Source organism: Astatotilapia calliptera, chromosome 8 (assembly GCF_900246225.1).
Source record: "Astatotilapia calliptera chromosome 8, fAstCal1.2, whole genome shotgun sequence".
Classification (NCBI taxonomy): Eukaryota; Metazoa; Chordata; class Actinopteri; order Cichliformes; family Cichlidae; genus Astatotilapia; species Astatotilapia calliptera.
In genome coordinates this window covers 7,324,683-7,351,426 of record NC_039309.1, presented here as the reverse complement: position 1 = coordinate 7,351,426, position 26,744 = coordinate 7,324,683, and the positions used below count along the sequence as shown (strand labels likewise).

Here is a 26,744-nt window from a genome sequence, read left to right as displayed (position 1 = left end):
GCAAACATATGGGGTGCTTAAATGCAGGAACTGGCTAATCTGTGTGTGCGCGTATCTGTGTGCAAGTGAGAAAATGAACATACGTGTGTGTTTCTTGTCTGATAAAGCATCTGACTAACGAAAAAAGCAGATAAAGCATGTGAACTATGGAATATCGACGTCCATCTCTCCTGATATATGTTTCACATAAAATATCTAATAAACAGATAATCCACTTTTCTCATCTTAAACCCCAGTTACCAAATTTACTGCAGTCATTAAAATCATATCATAAAAAACATTGGAGGAATGTGCCACCATTGGTATCATATAGATTTTCTTTTCTAATATCATTAGGGAGTGGGCCACACCATCAATCTCTGATACAGAAGATCTCTCATAATAGACGACTGTAATTTGAAGTAAAAAACACTGATGGAAAGATCAAACATCTTTGTGGTCCCCTTACATCAGTTTGCACTATGTTTGGTGTTGGGAGGCACACTAAGCCATTCAGATGAGAGCTGCGAAATGCTACACACATTTCAAATAGTACAATATAATACAAGTACTTAATTTCGCCTGTTTGCACATGATACAGCTATTCTTTAGTCACAATTTTACATCCCATCTCAAGATAAAAGAACAAAACTGGAACTGAGGGTAAAGTTTAGCTCCTTATTTGGATGCAGTTACTGCTAAAATTGCAATGCAATAAAACTGTCCAATAAAACGTTTAACAGTCAAGAACAAGTTTCTTACACTTGGATTAGGCCTAGTCTGAAACTCAAAAAAAAGGGACTTGGACTATGCTTAATCCATGTCTGGGAAACTGAGCCTATAATTAATAATAATCCATCTTCATGCACTCAAAAGAAAACTTCTGTCTTCTGTTTTCCATCTTTGTTTCAGCTTTACTGGTCTGCTTGGTTTTGGACTGTACTAGGCTATGGCACAGCTGCGTATGCTGCTGTAGGACCCGAAGGCCCAGGCCAAGGTGTTAATTCTATTTCCTGGGTCAGGAAATGCGTCAGGAGGTCAGGGGCCGCATGAGAGAGAAATGCACTTTGCGGCCAGGCTAGAACATAACAGGACTGAAGCTGGCCTCAGGCAGGCCCAGGGCCAAGCTCACTGCAACACTGCTCACATAAAAAGGACCCACTTAGTTTCCAATAACATCATCCCACTTGGTTTAAAAAAAAGAAAAAAAAGCACAAATTCTGTGCACAACAGGACTGTCTTTTGTTCAGCCACAGGCGTAACAACACACCTGTACTGTACATATGAAGTGAAGTAAATTATCTCTCTCCCGTTGCTTGGATCATGCTGTCGTGCGCATTTGCAGAGACTGATACGTAAATGTCACGCGGCCGATCCTGTTCCGTGAGCCGTGTTGTCATTTCACAGTTTGTCCAGTCCTGCTCGTGTTCCTCCCTCTCTGCCTTTTAAGTCGAATTGCCTCATCTGGTTCGCATTAGCGGCCTTCACAACCCATGTCATTATTTCCGCCCAACATCGCCATGTGTTACAGTGGTGGCATTAAAATAACTGGGCCAGTTGTGTTTTGTGTGTGTGCGCGTGTGCTGCTACAGGTAGGTCCCGAGTTTGTAATGATTTGTAATTGTTGACAGGTCTTCAACTACACCGAGACCTTGATTGTGTAATTAACTGACTGTGGATGACGGTTATAGCATTTAGAAACCGTTTCAAACTCCACTTTAAGACCAGAGTAGGGTTTATATTTAAAAATAAAAATGTGTTTAGTGGCGAGATATATAAAAATACCCTGCTTTGAATAAAAATGTATGCCCCCCAGATTAAAAAAAAAAAAAAAAAAAGTGAAAAGAAGAGTGTTGATTGTTGTGACAAGGTTTGGAAAGGACTTTGATAGCCTCTTTTTATTTTTGGTATGAGCAATATGCTAATGCATAAAGTACATTTTGAGCTGTGATGCATGTGGACAAAGCCTCAGAAGAAGATATAAACAGATCTTTGAGTTTTTGGGGGATTTTTTTGTTTGTTTTTAACCTCATGCAGCTCTGCTCACATCACTCACTGATACACTATGACGTCTAATTGAAACGGATGGTTTCTGTTTATTTTAAGAGCGCCACTGTTCACTCATCATTCATTTCCTGACAATGCTGAACAGTGTAGGAAAATAGGCCATTTATAATAATCTGCGTAGCTGCAACAAACAAACTGCATCTTTAGCTCCAGCTAAAGAAATGACTAAACTGACAACATTTCCAACCCTATGGATCAGCTTAGGGATATACAATAAAAGACTGGTGTAGGACCGGAAGCTATGGACATGAGTGCTGCTTTCAATTATGAACGCACACGCACACACAAAACCCCTAACTGTAGGGACAATTATCTGCCAGACGATGAGGATGGAGAGCAGGAGAGACCAAAGAGAAAAAAGGCAAAGGAGAGGGGGTGTTCAGCTGCCAGATCCTTTGAGCTATCAAAGACAGAACGTGATCCACCGCCAACCACCAGGGCTCAATTGATAACAGGCTTGGGGGAGGCATTTCCTATTCTTGTGCAGAAGTGTATCTGTTTGATGACTGTAATTTAAACACTCAGGCAGCATAATTTAAGGCCATATTTTAACAAAATGTGCAAAAAAAAAATCCTTTCATGAAGTTGGCCTGTAAAACAATTAAGAAGAATGAACAACAGAAGACAAATTTAGATGTTAACTGACCGCTTACACATCTCTGATCTGAAAGCAAAAACAACAATAGGAAGTGCAGCGATGGTTAAGAGAGGAGTGCTACAGTAAGTACACTCTGTTTACTCAGGAGGCAAAAGTGTGCCTAAACACAGACACAGGGCGAAAAGACACAACTAAGCAGCTGTATGGCTTTGGCTCACAGAAACATCAGCTGGCCATCAACAGCGTCTCCCTCTCTTGTTCTGGCGAAAAAAACCCAGGTGCACGGGTAAGCCCAACAATCGCAAGTCATCACTTGTCAAGACTGTCACCTGTTTGCGCACTGCAGTTGAATAGCAGAGTCAAACATCCACAGGGGTGGGTGGTGCTCCGCTGCATGCGAGCCAAGTCTACTTTTAAAAAAAAAAGAAGAGAAAAGCATCAGAGCTTTTAAAAGCCCTTTCAGCACCAACTGTGAACTGTCTCTGATCAGCCACTTGACAAACAAGCAGCCAAAGATTTACATAGATTAAGCTTTCCTCAGAAGTCAATTCAATGTTTCTGGCAGACGTTCGTGATGTTTGGAAGTCAAATGAAAGAAAAGAAAAAAAGCAGACAGGGCATGCGACCTGACTAGTCACAACACTAAACAATGGTATGGAAGATCAAGGTTATTTCAAGGGGTTTCCACTTCTAGCGAATGAGCTGTGCTGTCACAAAAAATGCAACTGAGAGGCAAATAAAGTGGCTTGGAACTATTTGAGTAATGCTCTAATTTTACACTGCTTCCCTGAAAAACCTGTTATACACTGCCAAAGTACTTATTAGTACTGCAAAGATGAGCCTTTTGTGAATGTCTGTGAGGACAGCAAAGCCTCGATACAGATGGGTTGTTGGTGGTTTATAAGTGGTTGGAAAAAAAAGGTAAATGAAATGATTCCTCTATATAGCACTTTTCTACTCTACTTGAGCACTCCAAGTGCTTTATACAACATGCCATTCACCATTCACACAAGCACTTCTATCTAAGCGCTTTCTTTCCAACATTCACACACATTCATACTTGGAGTTCAGTGTCTTGCCCAAGGATACTTTATGCATGCAGACTGCATCAGCCAAAGATCAAACCACCAACCTTCCGATTAGTAGATAACCTGCTCTACTTCCTGAGCCACAGCCCGAGGTGGCAAAGGAGACACACCACAAGAGACAACTGTCCTAATATGAATTCAGCTACACATGTTCAGCTAGAGAAAAGATTTGTTTCCAGAAAATGTAGATGCAGGATTTTCTTTAATGCTAAAAAAAAAAAAAAAAAAAAAAACTGCTTGAGAAGCGCAGCACTTTTAATATTTGCGTCACCTTAGGGCATCTCCCTTACTCCATTTCTGTATATAGCAGTATTTAGATCACACTATCTGCAGTGAAAGGGAAAGATAAAAATGTCTTCCGGAGTCTGGAATGCTGCATATGAACAGCTGGCTCTTCATGTGATCAATGGCGCTAGACGAGCTTGTCTGATTAAAAACAAAAAGCTCTGATTGCTTTCCCTCGTTACACGTATGTGTTCAGAATTAGACTATTAGCTTTAGCCTTCTAACAGCATGCAACTACCTGAAATGAAACATCCCATAATTCTTAGCTTTCTGAAATCCAGCCGCACTCAGTGCTGCTGTATAGCGTAGTCTCTTCCCACGCACCACTTTAAAGACTGCAGTACTCTGTCTGGCCAAAGCGTGGATCACGTCTCCCTTTCAGCTGTGTGCTGAACCCACACCTCTTCCAGCTCTCTTTATAGTGGTCTGTGTGGAGCTGTTGGCAGCGGTTCAGCTGGCACAGCATCCCTCTTGATTAATGGGCCGAGTGTGGGACAGTGAAGCGCTAAACTGTCCCCATGTTAATCAGCCAATTAATGCCGGGCAGAGCTGCATTACCTCTGCCCTGCCGATAATCAGTCCCGTTGCCTGTGAAGATATGGGCAGGATCTGGGAAATCTTACTGCAGGGCAGAGGCATGCTGTACTCAGTGCCTGGAGCATGAAGAAGGATGGAGTGCTGCAACTTTAACAAAAAGAAAGAAAGAAAGAAAGAAAGAAAGAAAGAAAGGAAATGCAGGGGATTTTTCATACATGTTTTTCTTCTAATTCATTTGATCAAAGGAGGGTTTGACAGCTGCTGCTTTGCCTCCAGAAGGAAAGTTTTTGCTGCACAACTAAAGATGAATGAGTTATCCATTTCTGTTGTGCGCAGGAGACCGGTTTAAGCTGCTAGGACCCAGCATTGTGGGAATATGGGTTTAGAAGTGATGCCATAGTTCATCTTACTTTCCCTGCGTGTCATAAACTATCAATATTTTCATCTTTTACACTGTATTATGACTAGGCCACAGTGCCTCCTAGTGTGAAGGAGGGCTCAGATTACAAGACTGACTCTTGCGGGGAGACGTTGAAGAGGAGAAAACCTTTGGGATTAAAGCATCCACTCTCACAAACAGATTTCAGAAAGAGTGCATAGCACCCAAGATCAGTAAACTTGCGATTTTAGTGATACGTTCAGATCATTAAAATATTATACAATGTAAAATCCTTAAACTTGGACTTGCGGCTCTATCCTTTGATGAATTTCCCAGTAGTTTTCCAAGTAGAAAAGTAGGAAGGGGTCGGTATAATTTCTCACAGAACTAGATATTGACCACGCTGGGTGAGATCCTTACTTTCACTCTACAGTACACACACCTATGCAAACAAGGGGAATGCCTTTGGAAAGCTGGCCAGCCATATCGCTAGTCTCAGCTTGATAAGTTAACATTCTTACTAATGAGGGTATTTCAGTCCAGTTTCTGATTACCATTAACTTTGGGCACACTTGACTGCTTTCTATTCAGTCTCACAAAGTGTGGGAAAATAAAATAGTGAAAGCTGAATTCATAGAACTGGGCCGTGTGTGTGTGTGTGTGTGTGTGTGTGTGTGTGTGTGTGTGTGTGTGTGTGTGTGGGGGGGGGGGGGGGGGGGGTCTTGTTTAAAAAGAAATAAACAGTCCTTTCCGCCATCAGTGTGCATTTGGAAGTAACTGTGAGGGTGTGACTGACATGACATGCAGTTTGAAAGCCTCTCAACAGTTTGGGTGCAGTTGAAAAAGAGACATGTGCATGGCCATGTGTATGTTTGAGAGAATGTGAGTGTTTAGATTTTTCGTCCGCAGCTGTGTCTGACCACAGGAAGACTGGAATGAGTGTGAATGGGTGTTCGTGTGTGTGTGTGTGCCTGCTTCAATATGGCTCAGATACGGCTCGATCTGGAAGAAATACATGCTAGGAAAATAGAATAGGGAACGGACACATATGAAAGCCCTCGCTCTTCTCTAAAACATGACAGAAGCCATCACCGCCTCTGATAGATTTGTATTTGTGGCAGTGACCTGTGGTAAAATCCATTCTTCATCTCTAGACAGGCTCATTCAACAAGCCTTTCAAATCAAAATGAGGACGAGAAGAAGACAAGGCTGGGTATAGACCTTTATTTACAGCCGTACTTCCCTATTTACCCATAGCACTGTGGGTGGAAGATGATACGGGTTTTAAAGAAAAACTTAAAACTGGTCACATTTGTGAAGAAAAGGCAGGATGTATATATATATTTTTAGTCTTTTATACATTTCTTTTTATCTTTGTTGGAATAGAACTTTGGAAAGAGGACAAGAAAGGTGAGAGGAAGAGCAGGGGAAAGACAGGGCCGGGCTGGAACCCAGGCCTCTACATTCACCTTACAGCGTATAGGTTGACAGCTATACCTAGTTAGCCATACCAGCGTCAATATGTTTAGCATAACTCAACTGCTACATACGTGCTTATAAACCACAAAAAGTTGTGGTTGTCAGTCTTAGATAACATCTGGCAGCCCCCCCTTTACAGTTTGACATTTCTAAAGCGACAGGAAACACAATAGGAAAAAGCTGAACTATGTGTATTTGGAGGCAGAACATATGCAGATACACGCAATGCAAGGGATCTGACAGTAAACAGTGGCAAGAAGCAGCGGGACTAAATTATTTATCCGTGAGTGACAATCTTGTTTGCTGGAGCAAATAGGAGGAGAGCGTGTAAACAGGGTAACAAAGTTCCTGTCAGAGTCTGTCCTCCTCCACTGCCAGAGCTTTACCCCCGAGACCCATCCCTTCTCACTGTGTCTCTCTATCTGTGCCTCCTCATCTCCCTCACTATCCTCTCAAGTGGAAAAGCAACCAGTTAGCATCTTGATGGGTTAGAAGTGAGCTGTCAACTATCTGTCCTGTGAAAGCAACAAATATTCTTCCTGTCAGGATGTGGCACAACACAACTTGTAGAGTCTATGAGCCCTAGCACAGGTTCTCAAGGAGAAGTTAAAATCATGACTGCAAAAATGTGTCTAATTGTCTAACTGTCATCGAATTATCAGCAAATGTCAATTTACAGGCTTTAATTTTTACTAGGAAAGGGGGTTTAACATGTCAACTGGTACACAATATAAAGAAACCCTAGAATGAATGCTGCATAAACACTTGGCTGCAACAACTACAAAGCTGGTTAACCAAACAGACAGTATATCTGCTCATCAGCATTCAATTTTAGTCTTTTAAACTAATTTAAATGCTGTTTTTTTCCCAAAAAATCTGTCAGTATGTCCACGTGAGACAACCAGTCACTAATTAGGTGTCATACAGTAAAAGGCCAGATATGAAACTACTGTGCCTGACTCAACAATTGATTTGAATTTGAAAAAAAAAACACAATAGCATTAAAGAGCACAGAGTATGGATAATAAATTAAGCTGTGTTCAACATAAACACCTTTTTTTCCAACTCTGCTCCAAGCTATCTCAATGACCATATAGTTCATCTACAGACTAACTTAGTTAAGCTACTTGTTAAATTAGTTCTGCGATCATTGTGTGAAACAACTGAGGCATGAATGGGATCAGCTAAAACACTTGCTAATCTTCTCATTTAAACCATGGGTGGTATATTGAAGTATTTTAGTGATACTTTAATGTAAAAACACTGTCTCTCAAAATTACTTGCTATTCAAGGTTAACTTACTTCAAAGGTGAACTGATAAATGGAAACTCCATCACTATCTGAGGGCCAGCAGATGGCCAATCAATTTGCCAAGTATTCCTTTTTTACTAGCCCTGGGCCACTAAACCAATGGTTAAGTTAAAAACTGTAAGTCAATACCTATCATTAAAACCATAATGTTGAATAATAGTATTAATAAAATCCCAATGACACATTTAAAAAAGTGCCATTATGATTGTATGCTGGTGAAAATCAGACCCATATTTCCCCTACTCACCCTGTCTCATGGTAAGCAATTATTACCCCTATTACCGGGTATCATTAGTACCAATTCCAGCCTATAGATGTTAAATGTTTAATTCACTGGATCTGATACATTTTGCATGTAATGCACACACACATATAGGGTATAACCACCTAAGGGTACTTTTTTAGATGTCTATCATTCTGAAACTCATTACAGTTGAGTGGGTGTAAAATGAATGGGAACACAGCAGCTGCTACGTCCTTCTGCTTGAATGAGTCGCTACAAGGTTATATTAATGGTGCAGCCTTTACAGTTAAAAGCCCTTTTTTATGCATTCACATCTTTTGCTTTGGAAGCATGTAGGCACGCATAATCAGACACAGATAGACTCTTTGCTGAATTAAATCTGAACAATCAAGTGAGCTCTCTTATAACACAAACCGCCATGAGCATTAATTTAGGGGAACGTCTATGACAACAAAGCCTTAATTACAGAAGCCCCTTCAAAGCAGAGTTATGTTATGGGGGCTACATTGAGCGATTACACCAGTTTTGTTTGTGGGATGAAAAAGTGATGCTTACGGGCGAGACTAGAAAGAGAGAAAATGGTTATTGCGATGTACAGCAACACGCAATCAAGTGATATTATAGTGTAGAGATGATAAAAAAGCAAGTTTGATTTCACCATCCCTTTGTGATTCCCAGGTGAGGGGAAAACAAAAAGTGTTACCTCATATAAGGTGTTGAAAGAAATGAATGGAGACGTCAAAGCCTGAGCAAATATGTACGTATACACCCAGGGACGCACACTTTGAACTGTATTGTAAGCAGTAATCAGCAGTTACTACATGACAGAGTCTGCTAGGCTGCCGTGTCATCAAATGCCCAAAGATCCTTTTAACTATCACACACCCAACACAGAATAATAGCTTCCTCGGGTGAGAGGAATGACGGGTGGAGGATAAAGAGGTGAACTGACGCGTCTCTAAAATGTCATATCCGAGCACAAGCATGACAGACTTACTAAGTCTTGTGTCTGCCCTTGCAGTGCTACCACCCACATAAATCGTAGCATTTGCTGCGTGGCACTAGATACATGCCCAAAAAAAGCCACTTCAACTGCTTGTTAATGCAAACATCTAACCAACTTAATGTATTTAGTCATGTAGACATAGTTTAGACAACCGTATGAAGGTCAAACGGAGCATTTTGTCCCTCGCAAACACGCTCAAGATGTGCAGACCATTGTCAGTAAAAACGTGAAAATGCATTGTGGATGCCAGAGCTCAGAGGAGATTGGCCAAACTGTTTCAAGCTGATAGGAAGGCAACAGACACTCAAACAACCACTTGTTTCCTTGGAGCAGATCGGCTACAGCAGCAGAAGACCACAGCAGGCACCACCCCTGCCAGCGAAGAACAGGAAATTGAGGCCACGATTTGCACGGCTTACCAGAACTGAAAAATAGGAAAGCACTGCCTGGTCTGATGACTTCTGCGGTGACATTCAGACGTCAGGGTGAGAATTTGATGTAAACAACATGAAAGCATGGACCCATCTAGCTTTTATCAATGGTTCAGGCTGGTGTTGGAGGTTTAATGGCATGTGGGATATTTTCCTTAAACGCTTTAAGCTCCTTAGTACCAGCTGAGTAGCATTTAAACACCATAGTATTGTTACTGATCGCGTCCATCCCTTTACGATCACAGCATACGTACTGGAATAACAGTCTCCAGCAGGATAATGCACCAAGCTCAAATCATGCCAAACTGGTTTCTTGAACATGACGAGTTCACTGTACTCAAATGACCCCCAGAGCCACCAGATCTCAATCAAACTTTGGGATGCAGTGGAACAGGAGATCTGTGCATCCAAAACATCTGTAGCAACTGCGGGATGCCATCATATGAATAGGAACACAATTCTCTGGAGAAAGTTTGCTGCACCTTGTTGGGTCTGTGCTAAAATTAAGACAGTTTCAAGGCAAAAGTAGCTCCATCCCAGCAGTAAGTAAGCAAGAAGTGGTAAGTGATTGTATAACATTGTCAATATCCATGGATTTAAAAGTATACACAAGCGCTAATGAAGTTTATGTACTCAAAGGCTTTCCTAATTATCAGATCTTTTTCTCTTTTGTTTCTTGCCCCATATTTTGTTAAGTTTTAGCATGGTAATAACTGTAATGACAAAGTAGACCTGGAGGATATTTCTGCTTTTAAATGAGACCATTATGAGCAAAACTAAAAGGGCAACCACGATCACATAAAACAACCTTTTTATATGCAAAATATCAGCTGTGGCATTTTTCAGCTGTTCAGTTTATCCTTTGTGATTACATAATGAAGTACTGAAGACTTTGGGTGAATATGGCCAGAATAACAGTCATTGTAGACCGGGCATGAGACCTTTTTAAATTTCAAATATGTGCAGGAGCTGAAAGCACACAAAACAATTATTCAAACTACAGAATAGTAATAAAAGACAGCTAGTCTATATCTGGGGTTCCTGATAATAATGCGACGTCTTCATAATGCTTAGCAGACAGAGTGCACTATGCAACAGCAAAGCAAAACGATCTCTGAGGACTTTTCTCCAATAGATGCAATAGTTTCTTTGCCGACAGTGAGAAGCAGAGCAACAGCTGTATAGGAAACGGTCCAACGTGGCTCAACTCAGGGTTTTGTAGACCCTGTCTGAGATGACTTGGCTATCTTTCGGTGTCAATCTGCATGGCACAGCTTCGTTTATCTTAAGATTAAATATAATAAATGTCTCTTTGTGAAAATGGCTGGAAATTGAACCCTCCTTGTGGCATTTAAAAAGGAAAAAAATTGCACTCTTCATCGCATTTAGAGAAAAATGCAAAAAAGCTGGAGAATGTAAGATAACACCATAAGCATAGGGGAAAATCTTGGTGCATGTTGGGAACCATTTTGTTTTCCAGCAACGATGCCCTTGCCCCAAAAGCTTCTCGGTTTGAATCAAATTAGCATGCAGTGTTGGCTCACGGGCACGCCATAAACAGGGCTGCTTTTGTTAATTATCCATGGATCTCAGCATTACAAAGAGTGTTCCTACTTGCCTTTGGCTAAGTTACGTTCAAATAGAGAGGGAAAACTTGCATTTAAAGGTGAAAAAATAGAACACACAAATACATAAATGTGATGTATTAAGAAAACAGATACTCTAAATATGCATTTCCCAGACTCCTTACTTTAATTAGCCTTCCAAAACAACAATTCTTTTTTTTTTAGCTGTAAAATCAGAAACAATCATGCACAAAGCAGTTTTTTAAAGAATTATTTCTCTGCCTTATGTCTAAATAAGACCAAAAGCCTGTAACATATTAATATAAAGAGCATAAATATCAGTGAGCTTTGGAGTTGTCTTTATATCCACATGTTCAATTATCCCTCCAGCAACTAAACACAGTAAGGAAAAGAAAGAAGAACAAAAACCCAACTGAAAACAGCAGGTCATTCCATCAAATTTATTATTCACTTCTCTGTCACAGTTTTGAAAGTGCTGCAGTACATATCACCACACAGTATGTTCTCATCTGACTAACATTAGCCTCACAAAAGACGTTCCACATCATTGCAAAGCCATTGCTTTTTCTGTCATGATACTTTCACTTGGTTCATGCCAGAATGGGTAATTTTGAGCTCAGCTTAACAAAAAACACTTGGGCTGGGGATAGTTGTCTCCGAGTGGCATTACATTCAATAAATAGGCATGCAACTCTCTGGCCTCCAACTTGCAAATGTTCAGCAATGCAGAGAGGGTCATTTCTAAAAATGAGGAGCCCGCCAGGACTGTCTTCAATCTATTTCAGTGTGGTGAAACAGAGGAATGGTCTTGTATAGCAGACATATGAGACCTCTACAAATCAGGTGTGGTTTTTGATTTTTATGAATGCACATGACACTATCTGTAGTAGCACCGACACAATAAACAGATCTCAAGGGCTTCTTTTAGTTTCTTCTTTTCAGATACCACAGATACTACGATCTGCAAAAAAAAAAAAAAAAACCCTCTCTCAACTGCAAGCATTAATAGCAACTGAGAAATTAAACACAACAGATGGAGTGTTACAGTTGGTGTTAAAAATATTTACTCTCGTGTTAGGTCTGTCACTGCTAAATGAATCCAATGTATGTGTGTGTGCGTGAGGAGTGGAAAAAGGCTCATTGGTGCCAGACGGTGTTGAGGTGTGTGTTTGCGTGTGGGTCTGTCTGTGTCGGCATCTTGCCATGTTGGTCATTGAAGCCCATAATCACAGTGTTTTGTTCAAAACTAAAGGATAATCAGGAAGGTGGAGAGGAGGTGCTCCACCTGCCCATCAGTTATCCCGTGGAGTGAAGTCAACTATTGTGGAGACGTGTGTTTAAACTAACAGGCTGTGGCACTGAAAGCTCTTCAGACGTGAGTGTTTGTGCATCACCCAAGTGTGATCTGGACAAAAGGCCAGATCACACTTGTTGTCGCGTCTGCTAAGAATCTTTTTCTTTCATAGGTTGTTCACAAGAAGAAGTGAAGAAGTGAAATACATTATATATCAGTGTATGTTTGTAAGTTTTACTCTGAAGTTTAACTGTGATGTAGAAACTCATGAGAATTAAACCCACTATGAAGTCATTTAACTAAAATTTGATCAATACTCTGGGCAGAGAAATTCTTGTGAAAATGGAAAAGTGCCCATAAAATGACATAAAATTAACTATTGACTTGTGAATTGTTTAAGGATGGATGAAAAATGCCTGACCAATGTGTAAACTCACCGGTCTGTCAACCAGATAAATGTAAAGTTTTGGTTTTTAATACTGAATTAAGTCGTATTTGATTCAAGCATGAAAACAAAACAAAACAGACAACTTGAAGAAACCTGATACCAACAAAGAGATTTCTTTAGCTGCCTTCAGTACTTCTTTAAATTCACTCTTGCACTGATCTCCTTTAATGAGGCAGCTTTCAACTGACTCAAAAATGTAGTTTTTTAGGGATTCACATCAATAGAAAAGCACCTAAGATTAACACCCCACAAGTGCTTCATTAGAGTAAGGCTGTTGCCTGCCAAAGCCCTTATAAATGAACCTTTCCTACAGTTCATTTACTTCATTAAGTTTGGTTTGCCTACTTACCAATTAATTCTCTCTACAGCAGATGAAAGATACACAAGAAGAACAGAAAATGTAACAGCCACATCATAAATAACTTACATTTTTAAAGCTTCAGGCTAAATGTAACTTTAAAATGAGAAACACGGAGTATATTAGGCTTTTGTAATAACACAGACAACTTCTTGGCCACACGCACACAACGCAGTCAAGTTAAGCTTTTGAATAAAGGTACTGTTGGATCTGCAACGCTGGCAAATTCTTCTAAAAGAAAGGAACAAACTCACAAACAAACCGTGGACATTAGACACTAGAATTTTATCAATCCTTGTATCTAAGCTTAACAAATACTTAGCCTGGCAGCAGTATATGCTGGTGCCTGATCTCGTTCATTATCTCTGGGGCATATAATAGATGGATTTAGCCTTCGTGACTTTATCAGAGGATAGCATCTGTTTCCCATCTGAGGCTACAAGAGATCCATTTGTACAGTTTGAAATGGACTGGCACCCCACAGTTGACAAAGACAAAAGGCTTTAAAGAAATTAACTATTAAACAGGGCTGTCTAGTTAAATATTCATTTTAATCCAGCGCTAACAGAGAGATACCCATCTAGTCCTTTTGGTCCCATCTTGCTAGGCAATTAAAAAGGAATTTTCATTCTTTCTCTCGGGCTGAATTAACAGCTTGGAGGGGACCGTCGAAAGGAAAAGCCAAAAAGTATGTATGTCAAAGATCAGCTTTCTCTTTTGTCTTAAATGCACTGGTGGAAAACAAGATCTTACGAATGGCAGCTGTGGTTTATCTGCGGGGGGTGTCTTTCCACTCTTGTTAAAATGCACACTTAGCAAAAGCCTCAATGCATTTGACCTCTACCTTAGTAAAAGCAGTCAACAAAATGTTACAAACTAAATCATTTGACAGACAATAAATGAACATTCAGCCCATACAATAAATACAATGAAGCTACAACTGCAGTAACTATTGTATAACTATTATCGTTGTTGTTTTTAGCAGATGACGATATAAACACAAAGTCACAATTCTGAACTGATGCAGAAAAGGATGACAACTCATCACAGGATGAGAGAGATTAAGGCTCCTCTTCACCTGTATTGCCAAAGCTATCAAGCAGATCTAATGACCGTCAGCTGAGTGTGTCACTGTTTCAGTCATACTGTCAACAGAGGAAAGATCCTTTGGTCTATCCACCCATCATAAAACCTGCTACATGGCACAGACAGGAGAGCAATGCTTTTTCTGTGTCGACACAGCAAAACTAATAAAGGTTATACCAAGTGGAGTCCACTGAACCACAGTTGCATGTTTACATATATGGATAAATGTTTAGGCCTCTTGTAATTAACAAAAATAAATGGACAGAAATCAGTTTAACAACCGAGGGTAACCCTGGGAAAAAACAGGTTCGGCTGCTTTCTATTTCCAATCCTCGAAACTGGAGGGATGGAACAACAATCCTTGCAATTTCACCCGACGTGCTACACTGTGTTTTAGGAGTATTCCACTTGCAGCTACACATTCTGTCTTCTTAAAAATAGGAGACTTTTGCCTTTCTTTTCTTCTTTTAAATACGTGTCACATCTTGCTGCACAGGGCAAATTAGGAAGACAGGAAGTCAGACACAGAAGCACAATAAAACAAAAAAAAGAATCTGGTCAACTTTCAAAATAAAAGACCACCTGCAGACTATATGCTTTGCTTGAGCAATGCTCACTGTGTGATTTTGAGATATTTTTATATATTTAAGTATAGCCCATGGCAAGAGTAGTCTGATAACATGTCTAGCAAATATCTTAAAATTACATTTAAAAAAATTCCCCAATCATTATACCCAGCAGGCAGTTGGACAATGTATCAGCTGAAATCCTGGTATTACAACCCTTCTGACACACAGACTTAGCATTCAGTTATGTTGGCTACAGCGATCCTTTCAAAGAAAATGCAAGAATGTACTGGGACATAAAGGACAAGAGGACAACTTTAGTTTGTTCTAAAGTTTAGAACTGCCCGATAGTTTTTATTTAGGGACTCAAATCTACTGATTTTACATAACTACAGTAATTTGTCTGACTGCTTTCTGAACACTACAATAGCTGGACTATGCACAGAAAAGAGCTACATGCTCTGCAAAATACTTCCAAGATGGATGTAATTATAGATTAGGAGCCAGCATTTTAAACTTACCCACTGAGTGAATACACTGTAATAAATGCATTTTTTTATGCTGAGGTTATCTGAATTTAACTAAGTGCAATTTCAGGACTTTAACCAGGACCAGCTTGAAAATATTAAATCAGAGTAGTTCAAAAACTCAGATTACATTATGGATTACATTAGATATACCACAAAGCAAGACCTAATATGTATAAAGCAAGGGAAATTCCTGGTTTGATTCAGATCACATTACAGGTGACAGCATACCAATCTGACATCCAAAGCTTTTGATAAACATGATTAAAAAGATGACTGCCACTTCAAACAAAACACAGATGCTAGCTACAGAATAAGACTGCATGTAAGAACGCGTTTGAAATAGAGGGCTGCGTTGGAGTTCTTTCATTGTTAAAAGCATGTGCTTCTGCTTGTTACGGAGGGTTAAAATGACGACGCTTCATTGTGTAAACAGATCATTTAGAATCAATTCCTGTTATTCTGCTGATTAAAAGGTACATTTAGAAACGTGAAAAGGATCAGAATAAGCTCTCACCACTGTCATATTACCCATTTCTTTATATTTTGATAGTAAAACAGGAAATAGGTGCAGCCATTTCTTAAAACGTCTGAAAACTTGCGTGGAAATACATATAACAGTTTAAACTCTCATAATTTCTTTAAGCAGCCTTCAGGAACAGTTCTTTAGACTTCTTGAAGGACATTCAAAGCTCTTCTTTGGATGATGGCTGCCTTTAATTCCATAATGAGAGGTCTGGCATAGGTGGAGGCCAATCCACGACTGATGGTGTTTTTATATCCGGTTCAATTTTTACTGCACTGGCAGTGAGACTGCCATGCTGAAGCTGTTGTCAGGCAGACACTTTCCAGATGGTACTGCACAGCGGATCAAAATGATTGTACTTTTCTGCACTCAGAATTCCATCAATTTTGACAAAATTTCCAACACCACTGCATTGAAGCTGCAAACCATGACAGAGCCTCTACTATGTGTTACAGATGGCTACTGTGCCTCTACAGACCTCTTTTGTAGATGTAGATGACAATTTGAAACAAAAATCTCAAATTTGGAATAATCATTTCATAAGTTTCATCAGTTGCCACTGATTTTCAAGCCAGTTCTGGTGTAACGGATCAAACTGACGGGACAGATTCATCTCTCAGGTCCCCTGTCAGGATTTCTTCTTTCAAAGGCAGTTCATCTAGTGCCCTGGGAATCACCTTGTTTGTGCAAAAAAATACTATTTTATGCTGGTCAGACTGTGTTATCCTCTAAAATTGGTCAGGTACAAGGATGGACTAAAATGAGCAGCAAAGAAAATTTCTGGAAGAACTTCAGAAAGACAACAACGACAAATGCCAAGAAAGTCTGGCTCCTTGGAATGAAAATATAAAGAAATGACTCAAGTGGCTCAAAACCTTTAACCAGTATTGTATTTTAAAATTTTTAGGAAAAAGCAAACCAAACACACCGCTACACGGAAATGGAAATAGACTGGAATTTATATAGTTTTCTTTTAGCCTTTCTGACCAACTCAAAGTGATTTAGACCGTATTTAACCACATATTCATACACAGCTGTATTATATACACTGGTAACACATGATTCTCTGCACAGCCTGTGCGTGTGTTCAGTCATGCACCAATCTACTCTAAAAGGGCTGGCCAAGATGCATCGAGAAGGAAGCATGCTGCGAGGGTAAATAATGCATGCCTACACAGGACATGAGAGAAGGATGTAGCTTCAAGTGTGTGGAGTGCATGGGCAGGGGGCTTGTGGGGGCTCGCTTGTGCGTGCCAGCCTCAGACAGCTCACCACAGAGCAGACGCGCAGAAACGAAAACTCTGTGCCTTCTTAACAAAGACAGAAATGACACCAGTCAGCCGCAGAGAAAGCCAGCTTGAATTTTCATCAAAACAAACACACAAAGTGACGATGCTGCCAAAATAGCTGAGCAGTAATTATTTGACAGTAAAAGGCCATATCGGGTTATATTATTTACACTGCCGGGGACTACAGACCACCCCTCGGTATTTTAGGCTCTAGCCTCAAACTCTCATCTGACCCAATTATCCAATTAGCTGAAGTAGTGGCCAGACTAGAAGCCGATGACAGCTGGAACACCTGCAGTTGCTGCTCTCGGTGTGGGGTCCAGGAGTTACGTGACCCCGGCAATAAGCATATTTTAACTAATCTGAGCTACAGTGTAAACACCACAGACACTCTGCTCAAGAGGAAGCTGCAAACCTCTGAGGTAGTCATTCCTTACAGAGTATAGTCTGTGTGAAGCATTCCTCATTTTCAGACTTCATTGGAAATCTAAGCTACTTTAACTGGAAGGTCAAATAATTACATCCCTTTGCTCTCGGACCACACTGTATGACAGACATGACAGCATTAAGCCTTTTGACTGTGGCAGGAAACTCCAGACGACAAAACGCCATTGTTACGTGACTTCCAGCGCTTACACCCTTCCGTCAGTTTCCTAAATAGAGTAACATCTTAAAAAGAAACCACAACATTGCAGTTTGCCCTACGGGCACTTCCAAGTGGGACAAAACTCAGCCTTGCTTTTGATAGCTCAACTCAAGCTCTCTCTGCCAAAGCATTTCTTTCTCCCTCGGGGCACTTTCCTCCTTCCCTCAAGGTGGTTCAACAACTCTGTGGTCATACTGCTGTGCCTCTTCAGATGCTGAACATTAAGGGATTAGGGCGGAGCGGCAGAATCCATCGGAAGTGATCTTCACAAGAGTTTCTATCTGCTTTGATTTGTCTGTCAAGCTTTTGTTTGATTTACTTTTTGTATATTAAAAAAGTTCTTTGATCACAGCTAACCACACTATTAGTGAAGTCCCAGTATTTTTAAGATGAAAAGAATTTTTTTAAAGTCAGGAGATCAGAAGATGGGATGTTTGTCTTCTCCATTCCTTGATTTTCTGGATTATCAATAACAAATGCATAACCAAGGTGTTGAGCTCAACTGCAGCCAGGTGAGGTTACATCTTAGAAAGAGGTGTAAAGTATGACGGCAGTGACAGTGCAGCTGGCAATTATATAACAAACAACATCCCAGCTGCTTCTGTGCATATAATTACATTCTCCTCCAAACAAAGCAAAACAAACAACAACTGTTGGATTGTCTGTAGAAGGCCACATACTTTTTATACCAGCCGAGCCGAGGAAAACGAACACAAACCACACTAAACAGGTTTGCTTTTCTGACAGTGTTTCTTCTTTTAAATCACCTTTTAAGGTTTCCGCTTGCATGACTTTCAACCTACTTCAAAGTCAACTTCCCTTAAAGACAGGTGGTTAATTTGTCTGAAAAAATAAGCTCATCGCAAACTCCTTCCAGTTAAGACTATGATGACATGCAAAATGTGCCCACAGAGAACAAGGGATAAAGAAGGAGAATGAATCCAACTTGTGTGGGGGATCCGGCTCACATACCCAGCATCTAGCCACAAAAAGGGATGTCTTGGGCTCAAAGTAAACACTGATGGATTTCAGGCTTAAATACTCAAGGCCATTTGTGAAAACAGAGAGGAGTAATATTGCCACCGGGATCTCCTTACACGACATTGTGTATTTATCTTCAAAAACCATGTGAAGCATTCCTAAAATACTATACGTTCTTCCATGTGACACTTTTTCCCACATTAATAAGGCAAAATGAACTGGGAGATGTGTTACGACATTTATATCAGCCTCTTTCAAATTCACAATTAAGGAGTTATCATTTTAAATCAACAATTAGTTTGTGTTTTTGTAAGGGTATGCTGCAGGAAAAATAGACTAATAGAAATTGACTATCTGGCCAATTAGATTGATGGGTAGGAATTCAGCTTTCTATTGGGAGATCAGTTTATCATAAGGCAGTCAGAAGCAGTGTTTTCCATTCAAAATAAAGGACAAAAAGGGATTGCCTGCTATGTGTTGCGGAAGTAAATACAAGGAATGCACATTCAAGGTCATGCTGAAACAGCTGAAAGCCACAATAAAAGCAATTACCTGGAATGCATGACACTTCTGAGACCGTTTTATCCTTCCATGCAGAGATATACACCCCACATACCTCTCATCTATCAGTCAGAAGCCACTCAGTAGGGAATCCTAGGAAGAAAAGACTGCAGCCACCTGAACCTGTGCAGCCATCAAGCTTACAAGGGGTATTCTTGCTCCACTCACTGAACATAGTGCTTGACAATTTTCCCTGTCATCCTTGAATGCATCTCTACACCCTCTACATCTCTGCAAACCTGTAGTAATGGGAGTAAGGACTGTAACATTATGCAGGGAAATCAACGATCTCACTCAAGCAGTGGCACACAAAGACAGAGGGATCAACTACAGTGATGCCACTGTTTTTGATCATCAGGTTCTTGTGTGAAGTTAACCAGACAAAGTCCCTGAGCCACCTTTGAATATACATGAATAGTAAGTCAGAGGTTCTTTAAAGTCAAAGGAGCTCAAAAGGAGATTGAAAACAGAATGAACTCTGAACTTGAAAAGCATTTTCATGGTGTGAATAATGAATAGGCCTGAATGTTTAATGTAAGCTAACTGGTAACTGTGCTAACTGTGCCATTGAGAGCATCCTCACTGGATGCATCACCACCTGGTATGGCAACAGCACCGCCTACAACTGTAAAGCTCTCCAGCGAGTAGTGCGGTGCTCTGAACGGATAATTGGAGGTGAGCTTCCCTCCCTCCAAGACATCTACAGGAAGCGCTGCCTGAGGAAAGCGGGGAGGATCATCAAGGACTCCAGTCACCCCAGCCATAAACTGTTCAGACTGCTTCCATCAGGAAGGAGGTTCTGCAGCATCCGGTCCCGTACCAGCAGACTGAGAGACAGCTTTTTCCATCAGGCCATCAGACTGCTGAACACGTCATAGACACCTCAGCTTCACTACTGGAACTTCAACATTATGCACTCCACACTGTATATAAATGCCACTTGTTTTGCACATATTCAACTCTGTATATTTTATATATTTTATTATTATTATTTTATTTTATTTTTTTTACTATTTAATTTGTAAAAATGTGTATACACACACACACACACACACACACACACGTAGGAAAATATTTAGTATACACATCCAGAAATGCATACACTATTATATATTGTACATATATTTATTAGTTTCAGGTTGGCCATTCTTGTATTTTGCTCGTTTGTGTTGTTGTGTTTGCACATCTCTGTTGCTTGTGGGGCTCGCACACAAGAATTTCACTCGCATGTGCTGTGCCAGTGTGCCTGCACATGTGATGTGACAATAAAAAGTGATTTGATTTGATTTGATTTGGTAGCTTCATTAGTGGCCTGTTCATCTGCTTGTTAACGTGAATATGTAATCAGCCAATTCCACGGTAGCAACCCAATGCCTTTAGTTCAAGCTAAGCATCAGAACGAAGGAGATGAGGGACTTTGAAAGTGGTATAGTTGTTGGTGCACAGATACAGTAACAGTAACTCAAATAACCCCTGTCACAAGCAATATATGCATAAGAGCAGCAAGGAGAAGAGGAGAGGCTACAGGAGGAGAATATCGCAAAGGGTGCTACGTCAATAATCAGTAAGTCAATAAGAAAAAGAAAACTGAAGCTACAATTGCCACAAGCTCAGCAGAAGTAAGGAAAAACTTCACCTGATCTGATGAGCCTTTCTGCTACAATATTCAGTGGTTCATACTGGCAGTGTATAGTGCATATTTATATTTTCTTGGCACACAAATGAGGATTGTGTAAATGCCATCGCCTGCCAGACTATTGCTGGTGACCATGTCCTTCCCTTTATCTTCTGATGGCAGTTTCCAGCAGTATGATATGTCATGTCACAAAGCTCAAATCATCCCAGCTGACAAATCTGCAGCAGCTGTGTGATGCTATCATGTCAACAGGCGTCCAAATCTCTGGGAAAAGTTTCCAGCACCTTGTTGATTCTGTGCCACAAAGAATTCAGGGAGTTCTGAATGCAAAAGACTAAGTGCCTTGAGGTCCTACCTGAACATTAAGCCAACCAGAGATACACCTGTGGTGTCAACGTAGAATGAGAAAAAAGTGACTCATTCATTAAAAGTAAATGACTGATTTTGGGGGCGTGATGTGGATCCAACTGCATTTTCTCAGGTCTAGGGTTCAAAAATGACAATACTAGGCTGCTCCTCAAAATTGTGATTTTTATTCTTTGCTTTTCCATTTTTTTTTTTTTTTTTTTTTTTACAATAGAAACCTTAATTCTATGTATTTTCAGGTCTTAACACACATTTACTCAATTTGCAAGTAGATCGAGGCACTAAAGGGAAATACCGCAGTTTCAGTGAAATATGAAGCCAAGTTGTAGCCTAACCTCAGGCCGAGTTAGTGGAATAAATGAAGATTGACAGGACGGATGTCAAGGAGGGCAAACAAATACAGGGACTCGCGTGGCACGAACAGTGGCTGCCGCCTCTTGCATCACTCAACGCTATGAATGTCTAGGAGTGCAGGCCTGGGCTCAACTATTTGGCGTGGAAAGAGGGAGACATTTTTCAAATACCTCAAGGATATTTACACACCTGCTTAGTGTGAGGTGTACCGAGGAGTCAGTTCTGTTTCACAGACAATATGATTTTAACCCTAGCAATGGACTGATTGACTCTATTCAGGCCCTAGTCCCAGCAACAAAACCGTGTAAACATGTGCACATTCATATTCATAGACATCTGCACCTAAATGGCACAATGCAAGTTTACGTTCAAGATGATCAGTGTTATTACAAACTCATTGACTTCCTGGCATTTCACTGTTGCAAAACAGTGAACACATGACTGAATCACACTGCTAGGAAGCCAGGGTGGGGGTAGGGGAGTCTGTTTCAAGGCCATGAACCTGCAGGGTAATCAAGGTCTTTGTCAAATTATAGGCCAAGAACACCACTAACCACAGTTCAATCCAGGGCTGAAGAAGAGGTCACCCATTATGTGAATATTATTAAGTCAGAGAGAATTCCGATGTACAACATCAACATTAGAGAGCAAGAGAAGGCCCTACTTTAGGCATTCTAAGTGTCTAAGTACACTAGCTCCCCTTTGTTTAAACCTTCAAAAAAGCTTTCAGCGTGGAACTAATAATAGCATTACAGTTAGCTCAATGCATTTTTGAGATGCGTAGCTAAAGAGGAATGTAGGCTGGGTAAATAAGGGGATGTGCTGGTCCGTTTAGCGTTTTTTGGAACATCTCTTAAAACAACTTAAAAAGAAAACTGTGGATGTGGGTCTCGGTCAACAGGCACGTTCATGTTGTCATAACATGTCTACAAAAAAACTATATGACACAACTTCAAGGCCAACAAATATCAGGCCAGTTCTGTGACGGGTCACTTTTGTTCCAAAAGGAAATTGGTACTAAAAATCAAAGTGATTCAAGACCACAAACATCTGCAATGTTTATTGCGATTCTTGAAGCAGTTAAAACAGCCCATGTGTTTAATATTTCTTGCTTTCTGGGACTTCTGTATTTGCAGGAAATTTAGCTGAGATTAACACAGGAGTAACTGCTGCTTGTTAAACTGCATACTCAATGACAATTTATTGACGAGTTGTTGGTTAAAATTCACTGCCAAACTATGAAAGCTGATACAATGTTTGTTTAAGCTCAAATGATTTTAATGCATATATGATGACTAGAATTTCTTAGTTTGTGTAAAAACCACATGCTAATATGTACAAAGGTGTGTATATATATATATATGTTTGAAAGAAGAAAACAAACCTGGTTAATTGAATTGGCAGCACAAGAGGCAAGGCCTGTTCCCAAAGATGACACGAAAAACATGACTGGATCAAAGGGCACCGGAGCCATTGCAAAGCCGGCAGCTGCAGTTGTAACCACCAGAGCTGAAATAACGAAGGTGATAAAAAGAAAAGAAACAACATAATCCATTATAGTTTCTCAGAGTATTATCTCTCCAAAATAATATGTAAAACATTTAACATCCCTAGAAGGTTGATTCAGTGTAAACAAAGGAAAAGCACATAGTAGGACAAGACAAACTGCAACACATTAGATTTCAGCTTAGGCCCCTTTCCATGCACTTTATCTAAAAACTAATAGAATGACTTGAAGTTCTTGTATTAAAACTACTGAATTCCAATTGCTCCAAAGCTCCACTTAAATATGTAAAGTGACGGATTTCTTGTTATAACCCATTCCGATACAGAGGGAAATGAATTATAGTGAATCTCATGAAGACGATCAGTCCCACTGACTCACTCACTGAATGACTGGCACGAATCCCTGTTTATTATTTGACTGGTGTTCTCTACTTACTCAATTTTTACACAATGTCAGTGATTCTGTTTGCATGTCGGGTAAGTGTTTGCATGTTATTTCCTTTAGTTCATCATCACTTCTAGCTTTGCACAATTCACAGTAAATAATCCCTTTATCTTCTTATACTGGGCCTTGGTGGAGCCAGTCAAGCCATTTTAGTTCAGCTTTCTCCCGATTGGCTGCCCCTATCAAACAGAAGGTCTCAAAACCAGATAGGTGAGTTTGCTGTGCTCAAAACCAGAGTTGTGTGCCTGAGATGACAACATAAACATCCCTCCTCCCTAATATGAATCCAACAGTAGGAAAAGCTTTTTAAAGTATTTAGAACAGCCTGAATATTGAGTCAACTAATATTGTAATAATAAACTATATAAGTAAGTGTTGAATACTCTACCTGTTAGTTTAATTTTTGAAAGTCTTGCATAGATATCCGGTAAGTCAGCCCTATCAACCTTCAGCTGCTTCCACTGTCTATCTAGACGTGCCTGTTTTTCTCCTTCAGTCTCAACCTGGACATGTGGAGGCTCATCTGGAGTTCCAGTCATATGGGAAACGGAAACATTCTGCGCTGCTGCATTTTCTGCAGTGTGCTTCAAGACGGAGAGTTTATCTTGAGGCTTATGGGTTGCATCCTCTGCCTGTGGACCAGCATCTGTAGCTGCAGGATTGATGGTTGGTACTCGCTCCACTTGTCTTTCAACGCTGTCATCTCTCTCATCCACAATAGTCAGGACGGGTGCTTGTTTGGGGATGGCTCGCTGGTGAAGCTCACTCGTGTTCTTTGAAACATACTGGGGGGAAAAAACAAAAGCAAGGAGACTTATTGGGTAAATATTTTCTAATGGCAAAAAAGAGGCAAAAGAAGAAACTCTGCTAGCCTCAGAATACTGGGATAAATCAGCATTAACGATGAGCAAAAATGTTTAATAAACTGATTTTACGAGATACAATACGTTCGAAGACGACAAGATGATACCTGACGTTTGAGGAAGTTAAAATGTTGATACGTCAGCCAGTTTGAAGGATCTCTTCTGTGCAACTGAATAAGGCTGCGAGCAATCTGGTTGCATCGAGGAACATTTCGAGCTAGTTTCTGTTTCACACTTACACCAACAAAACCTACAAGAAACGCAAGACATAAAATTATTAAAAGTCACAGTTTGGTTAGATTTTCTTGGTCATTAAAAACTAAAACATGCTTTAATCAAAATTTTTCCTACATTTGTTGCCCAGATACATTTTGCTGCTCATTTCAGCATCCAAGAGAACACCACAGTCAATTTACTACTGCACAATCCCATTGCTCTTATTTGAAAATTTAACCAGCTAGCTCATCCCACCTCATGTGTCTTTCTCTGGCAAGGTAACCTGCTCAGTGCGGTGGTGATCTTTGTCATTCAGCTACGTGTGGTCATATTCGCTTGTCTGGTGGCTGTAAAGATCAGAAGGTTTGCTGCAAGCTCTAAGACCACTAAATTGCATTTGCAGCAGGTGGAGACTTGGTTTATATGTTTAACCAAGGCTGCAGAGCAGAAAACAACCTTGTTGCTACATGCAGTTCAAAAAGGATTTGGAGATTAGCAGGGAAACTGCTTAATTGCTACTTATTTTTTTACTATTTGTTTTAAAAAGCATGGGTGTTCATCTTTTTGTGCTCACACCCTACTGCCACAAATACTGTGAGAAATACTAGAAACCATGAGGAAAAAGCACATTTACTCTATGGACAGGGGGGGGAAATGACCAAATAAAATGAATGGATGGACAGACAGATAAAATAAAACACAATCAGCAGCCTTTGACGTGGTTTTCATACCACTGATGCAATGCCACAACTCAGAGATATATATTTCGTTATGCTACTAGCCTTCCTAAAACTTAATCCGACCCACCAAACTTACTTTCACATTAGTGGTAACACTTTCACTGTTATTTTCATTAAATACGATAGCTCGAACACAGCAAATCCTAATGTGGATAAAACGTTATCCTAAATTGCTGTTGACAGTGTCCTTAGACCGACTGGCGAAGCATCGAAGTTATGTCCAATATTGACTCTTCTTAAGGGTAAACGTTCGGTATTTTGACACCGCAGGTGCAATAATAGCCACAGTCGCTATATAGCCTTTTTTCCCCTTTGTAGATGCGACCGACTTCTGCTTGGGGCGCATACCCTCTATAAACAAGATCAATGCTAGCCTATTGCCTACAGCTCAGTTGCATCTAGTTAGCTAAATGCTAAGCTAGTGAGCTAGCTTATGCCTTAGCATCAAGAGCTGATTTAAGCCGCCGCAGATTAAAATTGCGCTGAAAATAACGTCCCTTTGAACCAGATACAAATTTTATTGCATGTTACCTGACAGCCTGCTACATGGTGTTTTATACATTATCTCGAATCATAAAACCGGTTCCCGTTACGACCCCTTCACATGCAGCGAGTCGCCATTTTGACCTCCTTAGATAAAAACAAGTACTTCCGGGGGACGAGATGTTAAACAGGGAAGTGAGATTGGACGAACCGCAGGCACGTAAGAGGTTAGTATTAAGACACCAACAATCTCACCTAAAACTGGTGCAGTTATTATAACAAATATATATATATATACGTATCGAATTTCCCAGAGGAACCCACCCGAGGGATTAATAAAGTTCTATCTTATATATATATATATATATATATATATATATATATATATATATATATATATATATATATATATATATATATATATATATATATATATATATATGAATAAAGAGAGCGAAACATCCCATTGATATTCTGACACTCTGACACTTGCATTACTTAAGCAAGTAAGGTTTCAGGCTCAGGCTCAGCTCCCAGACATAATGTCATGCATGCAGTGCCTTGTAATCAATATCAATAAAATATTCTGCTTGCAAATGTTATCAACTCTTTTCAATGTTACCCTCAACTAAGGCAACCTAATTAGTTGGATGACCTCTTTTAGTGTCTAAGAATAATTCAGAATGAATAATCAGACGTTTCAATCTAATCTCCATGTTTTATGGTGGAGCCTTTGGTTATCAATCCTGCAAAGGCTCAGTCATTAAAGAAGTATAAAGAAAGAACTATTTAGAAAAAACAGATCAGATAAGAAACATGCACATTATTTCAGTCTCTTAATCACATAGAGGCAGTCCACCAAA

At 40.1% G+C, this 26,744-nt stretch overlaps 1 protein-coding gene across 1 annotated transcript in view; it reads right to left on the bottom strand.

Moving 5' to 3' along the window:
• The window catches only part of cox10 (cytochrome c oxidase assembly factor heme A:farnesyltransferase COX10), a 34,455-nt gene extending 8,396 nt beyond the window's left edge, over positions 1-26,059 (bottom strand). The window contains exons 1-4 of the mRNA XM_026178219.1: positions 25,930-26,059; positions 24,550-24,692; positions 23,968-24,364; positions 23,013-23,137 (exon numbers count right to left, since the gene is read on the bottom strand). Of these exons, the coding sequence (XP_026034004.1) occupies positions 23,013-23,137; positions 23,968-24,364; positions 24,550-24,692; positions 25,930-25,960 (696 nt within the window). The 5' untranslated portion in view covers positions 25,961-26,059. The remainder of the gene's footprint in view (positions 1-23,012; positions 23,138-23,967; positions 24,365-24,549; positions 24,693-25,929) is intronic.
• Between the last annotated feature and the right edge of the window lie 685 nt (positions 26,060-26,744).